This window comes from Furipterus horrens, unplaced genomic scaffold, assembly GCF_987537825.1.
Source record: "Furipterus horrens unplaced genomic scaffold, mFurHor1.1.pri manual_scaffold_1, whole genome shotgun sequence".
Classification (NCBI taxonomy): Eukaryota; Metazoa; Chordata; class Mammalia; order Chiroptera; family Furipteridae; genus Furipterus; species Furipterus horrens.
Window position 1 is genome coordinate 106,528,537 of NW_028327171.1, and position 10,323 is coordinate 106,538,859.

Here is a 10,323-nt window from a genome sequence, read left to right on the forward strand (position 1 = left end):
TAGATCTAAATACTATCTTTAAGTTCTTCTGGAGCAAACAAATATGAAATCTAAAGTCTTATCAGACAGCCAAACCAAACCACTTGGGCAAAACATGTGGTCCCTTTAGTTGTTCTACATAACTACAGTAATTTCTAGTCAATAAATGCTTTTTGAAGAACCCCTCTATGACTTGCATTAATCAAGGTGATGTGGAACATAGAATGGGTATGTAGTACTTACTTCTCCTTTTGTAAAAATAACTACTTTGGGAGCTAAGATTTATACATAAAATGAACTAAATCAGAGACAATATACTGAGTGTTTTTGAATGGGTGAATAGGGGAGTGAGTTTTATGACATGGACCTAAATCTAAAATTTCACTATTTCTGCGCAACCCCAGACCCTATATTCTTTTCTAAAGACTTAGTTTGCTCTGCAAGTGTTCTGTAGAAGGATTAATCTATATAGATACTGTTACTGCCATTAGAAATAGTATTGATTCTCCATACATGACTGTGACACTTTTAAGACTATTTTTTAAAATAATTTATTTATTTGTTTATTTTTAGAGAGAGGGGAAAGGAGAAAGAGAGGGAGAAAAATATCACTGTGTGGTTGCCTCTCACTCGTGCCCCAAACTAGGGACCTGACGTACAACCTAGTCATGTGCCCTGACTGGGAATCGAACCAGCAACACTTGGTTCACAGCCCTACACTCAATTCACTGTCTCTTAAAACTTTTAAAGACAGTTAAACTTTGGTTATATTTGCACACACACACACAAAACAAACAAAGAATAAAACTTATTGAAATGTTTATTGGTGGACTCTGTGATAGAGGTTGCAAAACAGAAGCCCCTGGTCTGAACATGGCCTCTAGATGTGCTTTACTTGGGCTGGTTTTAAAAACATTTGAATCAGTTGCTAATATTTGAAGATCAAATATTTCACATAAAACTCCAGATGTTCACTGTGACCTAAAATTTCGAATGTTCTGGCACATTGGACATTTTTGCCTGAACAGTTCATTGTGGCTTAGTGACAGGTGCTACATAGTCCTCCTGAGTTACATCAGTGCACCTTTATACTTGTAGCTTACCTGCTTGGCCCCTGGAGGTCTGTGAGTCTTGACACCTTGACTCTATAGTCTCTCCCAGGCCCTCTCCCTATATTGTACCAGCCTTTTAGCCAAGATGTTTTGTTTTGTTTTGTTTCTTAACCAACAAAATTCTCTGTTGCTTATTTACAAGGAAGAAGAAAGTGATGATTTTGGGGTGTTACCACCAGGCAAAGAAATGGAATTTACAGGTTCTTTAATCATAAAATACAGCCTCTTGTTGCAAAATGCACTACTCCCCTAGCCATTCCTCTCCTAGTACAAATAAGTGAAAAATTGAAGTGTCTGGGTCTTTGTGATGGTCTTTCTCTTAACACTGTATTTTTAACAACTGGCAAGTTAGTTGCTCTTACTATTTATGAAAGTAATACATATTCATTGTAGAAACTTTGAACAATACAAAATACATAAATTCATTTAGTCATATTTCATTCTGGTCTTCTATACATGTGTACTTTGACAAGTGGTGTCATATAATTAAAGTTATTCTTCTTTCATTTAATAGTATTAAGTATTTCCCTATTCCATTAACTATTCTTCGAAAATGCTCTTCTTAATGGCTGCTAAATATTTTAACACACAGATATATGAAAACTTATTTAACCATTTCCCTGCTGGATTTTAAACTTTATTTTCTTGATTATAAATAGCACTGTAATGAATATTTTTGTATTTATTTATAGCTTTGTTTTTATCTTTGATAATTTTCATGAGATGCGTTTGTAGAAATAATACATGCATTTTTATAGCTTTAAAAATCTATAATAATAATAATAAATAATACTTTGAGAATTGTTTTCTCCTAAATATTTGTGGATGCAGGATCAACAGCTGTGATGAATCAAATTCATTCATCTACAGAGGATTGTAGTAGTCAAAACTCTCTTTGTAATTCCAGGCATTTTCAGATGAATTTGACAGAAGAGCTAATGGAAATTTCGTCAGTGACAAAATTCCCAAGGATGAGAAAACACAAGGTTCAGTAAAGATCTTTTTTTGTTTACTTTATTCTTTTTTATTCTTTTTTGTTTGTTGTTTCTTTAGGGGTTCAGTAAAGATTTTAACTTGAGAAATAATTTCTAGTTGCTAAATAATTATTTAATGAAAAGTGAAAGATGTTAGTGATGATTTTTATGAAAAAAATCAATTTGTGATAAAGGAGATATTAAATGACATTCCATATACCTGAGCATATAAGACATTGGCTATGTTTGTATGATCCGGAGCAGAGGAGTAAGCAGGGCAAATTATATAATCTGTACAATGGGTTTTTAAGTGGAAATGAGGCTACTATTTTCTAGGGATGATGTGTCATATATTTTTTTGGAAATGAACACATTTAAAGAGACAGTACCAGAGACTTCCGGCCAAGATGGAGGCATAGACCGACATGCTCTGTCTCCCTTTACAACTAAGAAGGATTACAGCTAATGCAAAACTAAAAATAATAAGAAGTTCCTGAAAATAAAGCTACATGGAAGTCCAACGTATGCAGTCATAAACAAGTGGTGCTCACCTGGACGGGTAGGAAGTGCGAGCCCGAGGCTGAGAGATCGAACTGTGCTGGAGGCTGCAGCCGCAGCGGCAAATGGCAGGACCTGGTGAGCAGACACCTGTGTTGGGGGGAGGAGAGAGGCGCCTGAGGGCCGCCCCGGCTGCAGACCGAATCCTTTGGCTCGCGATTCCAACATCAGAGAGGGCGGACCCCGTTGGGAGGCGGCCCTGTTCGCCAGAGGGAGTAACAGTGGGAATCCATCTTGGACCCCCGCCCCCACGCAAAGCACCGCAGGGTGGTGAGAAAGGTCGCCAGGTTGTGACGAGCACACGGGGCTCTGCCCAATATAGCATAGGAGGTGTGACAGCGCCCTGCCCAAGAGGGAAAGATAAACAGAACGATCAGAATGGCAAAATTAATGATTGAAATACCAATCACACAGCTAACGAAAAAACAAATAAAAGCCTTGACTGAGAAACAAATAGCGAATCTTTCAGAAGCTCAGTTAGAGTCATAGTTATAAGGCAGCTTACAGACCTAACAGCGGGGCTGAATCAAAACAGGGAAGGAATAGAGGCTAGCCCTGCTGAAATGAACAAAAATACATACAAGACAAATGATGAGGAAGGGAAAGCCATGGATCAAATCAACAAATCAGAACATAGGGAGGGAACGAACAGTCAACCAGTGCAGAAAGAGGAAATGAAGGGTGAGGAATATGATGAGAGGCTCAGAAACCTCTGGGACAGCTATAAGAGAACGATCATTCGGGTTATCGGATTGCCAGAGGGTGAATAAGAAGAATTAGAAATAGAAAAATTATGTGAAAAAATAATGAAGCAGAACTTCCCTAACTTGGGGAAGGAGGTGAACTTACAGGTCCAAGAAGCACAGAGTTCTGGATAGGCTGGACCCAGGGAGGACCACACCAAGACACACTATCATCAAAATGTCAAAAATTAAGGATAAAGAGAGAATCTTAAAAGCAGCAAGAGAGAAGAGAAGAATCATGTACAAAGGGGTCCCAATTAGACTATCAGCGGATTTCTCAAAGGAGACTTTACAGGCACAAAGGGACTGGCAAAAAGTATTCAAAGTAATGAAAATCAAAAACCTACAGCCATGATTACTCTCTCCAGCAAAGCTTTCATTCAGGATAGAAGGGCAGAGAAAGTGTTTCCAGGACAAAGTAAGACTGAAGGAGTTTGTTAGGTCCAAACCACTGTTATATGAGATGTTAAAGGGACTTGTTTAGAAGAAGGAGGATCAGGACAATGAACATTAAAATAAAAACTGTATCACAACAACCAACAGCAGAAGCTGGGGAACTGAAGCACGGGCAAACTAAGTAGGCAGTGAGAAGGGAGAAAGAATTATAGGTAAGGGTAGATTAATGGGTAGAGGGAGAGGGAGGGAAATGGTGCAGGAATTGGGAAGCATAGTGGGAGGGAGTGGAGTGGACAGGAAGATGTTGAAAAGAACTATATGCAGGACCAATGGGCATGGACTAAGGGGGGAGACAACTGGAGGGGGGGCAGCAGGGGGTAAGAAAATTGGGACAACTGTAACAGCATAATCAATAATAAAAAAATTTTTAAAAAAAGAGCAAGAAAAAAATAAAGAGACAGTAGCAACCAAATGTGTCTTCTCTGTCAAATTTGCTGTTACATATTTGACTTTATCCTATTAGGAGCTTACCGAGGATTCCTGAATCTGAATATGTATGTCTCCCATCAAATTTGGGAATTTTTCAGTCATTTCTTCAAATATTTTTCCTGTACTGGTCTCTCTCTCCTCTCTTTCTGTGCTCCAGTAACATGAATGTTAAGCCTTTTGGTAGAGTCCTACCAGCCCTGAAAATCTGTTTCTTTTTTTTTTCTTTTAATCTTTTTTTTCCTCTCTGTTCTTTAGATTGTCTTATTTTTATCAGTCTACCTCCAAGCTCACCGATTCATTTCTCTGTCTACTACACTATTGAGCCTATCCAGTGAATATTTTTATTTCAGTTATTGTATGTTTAAGTTCTAAAATGTTCATTTGATTCTTTATAATTTATATTTCTCTGCAGAGATTCCTGTTTTTTATTCATTCAAAATCATTTCTGTTCATTCAAATATGTTAACTTTGACCTCAGGGAATATATTTATAGTAGATACTTTAAAATCTTTGTCTGATAATTCCAACATCTGTATCATCTTGAAATTAGCATCTGTGTCGAATATCTTTATTCTTGAGACCTAATCACATTATCTTGCTTCTTTGTATGACAAGCAGTTTTGGATTATAGGCTGGTTATTTTAATTATTATGTTGTGAAACTTGGGTCTTGTTAAAGTTCTCTGGAAAATGGTGGGTGTTTGTTTTAGCAGATGGTCAATTGGTTAAGTTCATTCTAACAGGTCTGTCCACCTTGTGGGTGGGCAGCAGCTGCAATGTCACTTAAGTTCTCAAAGCCTTTGCTATGCTGCTTGGGATTGTTCCCATATGAGGAGCTTTGGGGTGGGATCAGTATTTGTTCCAGTTCATCACAGAAGAGGGGATCACCTTCTCCAGGACTCCTCTCCCACTTTCTGCCGGCCGGGGCCCATTTTTCAGCTTCTCTTGCAGTTTAAGCTGCCTGTTCTATTGCCTCTTAAGTTCATGAGATCAGGGTTGCTCTTGGGTAAAGTGGAGAGAGAAAAGAGAGAGAGAGAAAGTAACAAACTTCCCACACATCCATATATACTTTTCAGACCACAAGGGCCCTTTTTAAAAATGATTCTTCTGGATAGAAATACAGAATGTTTCTCAGAGTTTCAGCTCCCTGTGGTTCACTATCATGTTCAGCAACTGGAGTCACCTTGGAGTAGGGCTGGGATTAAAAGAGAATTACTATGGAAAATGAGGAAGATCCCTGCTATACTCTTCAGTTCACACGACCCCCTTTTCTTGGTCCTCCAGCCACAAAGATGGGGATCCTCTGAGAGGTTTGCTACCTGTGCTCATTGTGCGGTGCCACAACCAGGACATCTTTGGGTCAAAGTTGGGAGAGAAAAGAGGAAGCATTTCAGAACAAAACATCCCTTTGTACAGATTGCCACTTCAGGTTTTGATTCCATTCCCCAACCTGCCTGCTGTTGTTTCCTTTTCAGAACTCAGTTAGTGGCCTTTTGTCTTTGTCCCATGCTTTAGTTGTAATTAGTGGGAGAGATGGGCTCTAGTGAGCTCACTTCACTTTGGCCATAACCAGAAGTCCTCATTTGATATGTATTATTATATTATAATCCTTTTTCAGAAACAGATTGCCTTTGAGTCTAAGGGTCAGGACCAGGTTGAAGGTCAGAGACATGGGGGTTGAACGGAGAGAAAGAGAAGTATGGGAGGCGCACATGTGAGCTACAGAAGACCTAAGTCATTCTTGCTATTGTTGACTCCAATTTTTCTTCTTTTCAGGTTTCTATGGGACTGTTACTAGCCCTAGTGGAGAAGTGCATGAAATGAAAATTGGTCCCATCACCTTCCAGGTGGCCTCTGGAGATATTACTAAAGAAGAGGCTGATGTAATTGTAAATTCAACATCAAGTTCATTTAATCTCAAAGCAGGTACTTTAATTTTGGATTTTTACTAATGTAATAGTCACAGTAGATCCCATGAAGGAGGGTTCCAATAGCCAAACTATTCTACAGTTGCTATAACCAAACTGGTTTCTACAACTTTGGTTTATTAATGTTAAGTAATAATTTAAAAATTATTTTGACATGGTTTCTTACCATTGGTAACAGTTATTTTATGAATTTTTCTTTGTGATCAGAAATACTCAGGTTATAGAATTCCTTTGATGATGGGGAAAGCATTTAGACAATGAGGCAATCATTCTGATCCAAACGTACTGTACTGATTTTTTAATCCACGTTTGTAACCATGTTGATGTTCTCATGTAGGGGTCTCCAAAGCAATTTTGGAACAGGCTGGGAAAAATGTGGAAATGGAATGTTCTCGCCTAGGTAAGGCACAATGCTGTTTTTTGGTCTTAAATTATAAGTGGAAGGCTGAATATGAAGGCTGTAGAGAGACTCAGGATTGGGGAGACAGGTTATTAATCTTAAAATCACATATTTTACTAAAGAATTCCAGTCAAGGAGAATTAGAAATGAAAATAAGTGAAAAGTGAAATCACGGTTAAAAAATAAAGTAAGCAAGAAACATTCATTAAAGGTAGTATTTCAGGAATCTCTTAGTCATGTAAAATGCTTTATTTGCCAAGTCAGACATTTTGCTTTCTAAACAACCAGAGAATAGGTTCAGCATCTAATTTTGCATCTTTCTGTTTTGTGTTTCTTAGCTCAACAGGACAATAATGGTTATATAATTACTGAAGGTGGATTACTGAAGTGCAAGAATATTATTCACGTTGTTGGTGGAAATGATGTCAAGAGATCTGTTTCCTGTGTTTTGCAAGAGTGTGAAAAACGGAATTACTCATCCATTTGCCTCCCAGCTATTGGGACAGGTTTGTAGCCTCTCAAGGCTAAATTCCTAGGTGTCCCCTGTCCCTTGAATGTAGCTCATGCTGAGTCCAAGGAAGGGCAGCTTCCTTACCCCAAGGCAGCTGCTGAGGGAATGAGCAAGGTCTGTGGGTGGCTTAAGAAAAAGGAAAAAATGAAGAAAAACAGTGTTGGAATATTAGAGAGACATTTGCTCTCTAATATGGAGGGGAAAGGAGAGGAAAAGAGGGGAAAGGAGCAAATAAAAAGGCCACTTCTACTTCTCTCCTCATCTATTCCTTTCTCTTTTTTTTACAGCCCGTACATATACCCCCTTATTTAGTTCTTTGCTTCCTGCTCCATCCCTTCTCCATGGAAAACATTAGTGCATTGACCTCTATCCCCCTGTAACTGACTCCCGTGTGATCATTTCCAGCCCTCTTCTCTAACCTCTTCAGCAGTGGCTGTGTAGGTTGGCCTTAGGGCATCGCTGCACAGAAACCTGTCAATCACCGTAACCCACTGGGTTTTAATGAGTCAGAAACTCTCCACCTTCCTCTTTTCAGCCTACTTGCCTCTTTCAAGTTTCCTGTTTTCCTCAAAATGATTGTGTGCTTGATTCTTCATATATAAAGATGGTGCTTTGGGTTTATCATTAGTAGGGTGATGTTCTTTGAGCTCTTTTCTTAGGAAGCTGAGTCATGTGCATTGATTAGGTGTTTTCGCTTGGTCTCCCTTAAGAGAGCTGGTCAGGGGAGGCAAACACGCTCAGGCCTAAAGTGGAATGGGGCTGACTGGTCATAGAGAGAGAACCTGGGCACTGGATTAATAATTCCATTGCTCAGGAATCTAAATTTGAATGTCTGCACTGGCATGCTAGGCCCTGCAAAATTTAACCTTGTCTCTTTCTGGGCCTTCTAATCCTGAGTCATATATATATATTTAATATACTTTATTGATTATGCTGTTACAGTTGTCCCAATTTCTTTTCCCTTTGTTCCCCTCCATCCAGTGGCCCCCCTCCCTCCAGTTGTCCCCCTGCTTACTCCATGCCCATTGGTTGTGCATATAGTTCTTCTCAACCTCTTCCTGTCTACTCCACTCCCTCCTACTATGCTTCTTAATTCCTGTACCATCTTCCTCCCTTTCCCTCCTCCCCCTCCCTGCTGATCTCCCCCAATAATGTTCCCCATACATATAATTCTTTTTCCACTCTTGTTGCCTACTTAGTTTGCCTTTTTTTTTGGTTCCCTAGCTTCTGTTGTTGGTTGTTGTGATACAGTTTTTATTTTAATGTTCATAGTTTTGATCCTCTTTCTTCTAAACAAGTCCCTTTAACATTTCATATAACAATGGTTGGGGTCTAATGAACTCCTTCAGTTTTACTTTGTCCTGGAAGCACTTTCTCTGCCCTTCTATTCTGAATGACAGCTTCACTGGATAGAGTAATCGTGGTTGTAGGTTTTTGCTTTTCATTACTTCGAATATTTCTTGCCAGTCCCTTCTTGCCTGCAGAGTTTCTTTTGAGAAATCAGCTGATGGTCTTATTGGGACCCCTTTATACATAATTTTTTTCTTCTCTCTTGCTGCTTTTAAGATTCTCTCTTTATCCTTAATTTTTACATTTTGATATTAATGTGTTTTGGTGTGGTTCTCCTTGGGTCCAGTTGTTTTGGAACTCTCTGTGCTTCCTGGACCTGTAAGTCTATTTCCTTTCCCAAGTTAAGGAAGTTCTGCTTCATTATTTTTTCACATAATTTTTCAATTTCTAGATCTTCTTCATCACCTTCTGGCAATCCTATAATTTGGATGTTGGCCCACATATAGCTATCCCACAGGTTTCTGAGCCTCTCCTTATTTCCCTCACTTTTTGTTTTCTCTTTCTGCACTGGTTGACTGTTTGTTCCTTCCCCGTGTTTCGATTTGTTGATTTGATCCCTGGTTTTCTTTCCCTCACCACTAATTTTGTATGTGTTTTTGTTCATATCTGCAGGACTAGCCTTCATTCCTTCCCTGTCTTGTTTAAGATCTTCTGTTATGTCTGTAAGCATTTTTATAACCAAAGCTCTGAACTGTGCCTCAGAAAGATTTTCTATCTGCTGCTTTGTTAGATTAGATATTCGCTGTTTGGTCAGCTGTGTCACTGGGATCTCTATCATGATCTGTGCCATCCTGACAGTTTTGTGTTTTCCTTTCTTTCCTGGGCGGGACTGTCACACCGCCTACGTTATAGGGGGCGGAGCCCTATGCACTCATCACAACTGGGCGACCCTTCTCACCACGCTGTGGCGTCTTCTGTGGGGGCTGGCGTCCAAGATGGATTCCTGCCGTTCGCTCTCCACTGAGAGACTGAGAGCCTTCTCCTCGTCCCCACCCGCTCCAGGCCTCACAGTCCAAGGCAATGGGGGTCTGCCTTCCCTGGCATTGGAATCACTAGCTGATGGGTTTGGTCTGCAGCTGGGGCTGCTCCCCAGGCGCTTCTTGCTTCCCCTTAAATATGGGTGTCTGTGCTTACCACCGTCCCACTGCCATTGCCACTGCTGCTGCCGCCGCCAGCACAGCTTAACCTCTTCGCACTGACTTCACCCCTCCTACCTGTCCGGAGAAGCAGCACTTCTTTATAATTTCATATGTTGGACTTCCCTTTATTTTCTGGAACTTCTGGTTATTTCTGGTTTTGCAGTAGTTGTATTCCTTCTTAGTTGTGGAGGGAGACGGAGCATGTTAGTCTAGGCCTCCATCTTGGCTAGAAGTCTCCTGTGTGTGTTTGCCTCTGTGTCTTAGGTAGAGCTGTTGCTCCTGTTACATTGTAAGGGGCAGAGCCTTAGGGATTCGTCAGTACAGGGTGACCTATTTCACCACGTTGTGGTGCTGTATGTGGGGGAGGTGTCTGAGAAGGAACAATGCTGCTTGCCCAGCAATCGCCCCTTTTCCAGGCACTTTTCCCACTTCCATATGGGACTGGTGCCTCTCTAGCTGTTGCCCTGGCCGTCATTCCCAGAATGGATGGGTCTGTGGACGTTCTAGGACTGTGGGGGCCCTTTAAACAAGCGGGCTCTGCTGAGAGACTGGCAGTTTATGCCTCCGCCCCAACCCCCACTGGTTTGCACAGTCAAAAGAAATGAGGCTTGCTTTTCCCTGGTGCTGGAACTGTGAGCTGCATGGTCTGGTGAGGAGCTGGGAATGCTCCCCAGGTGTCCCTCCTGACTTTTTAAAATGTGTAACTGCGCTTTCTGCCGGCCTACCGCTGCCGCCATTGCTGCCA

The 10,323-nt window shown here is 40.6% G+C and overlaps 1 protein-coding gene across 3 annotated transcripts in view; it reads left to right on the forward strand.

Moving 5' to 3' along the window:
* The window catches only part of PARP14 (poly(ADP-ribose) polymerase family member 14), a 59,527-nt gene that overhangs the window by 30,136 nt on the left and 19,068 nt on the right, over positions 1 to 10,323 (forward strand). For all 3 annotated transcript variants that reach the window (XM_090277424.1, XM_090277443.1, XM_090277433.1), the window contains 4 exons: positions 1,999 to 2,077; positions 6,027 to 6,176; positions 6,516 to 6,578; positions 6,917 to 7,084. In XM_090277424.1, the coding sequence (XP_090133550.1) occupies positions 1,999 to 2,077; positions 6,027 to 6,176; positions 6,516 to 6,578; positions 6,917 to 7,084 (460 nt within the window). The remainder of the gene's footprint in view (positions 1 to 1,998; positions 2,078 to 6,026; positions 6,177 to 6,515; positions 6,579 to 6,916; positions 7,085 to 10,323) is intronic.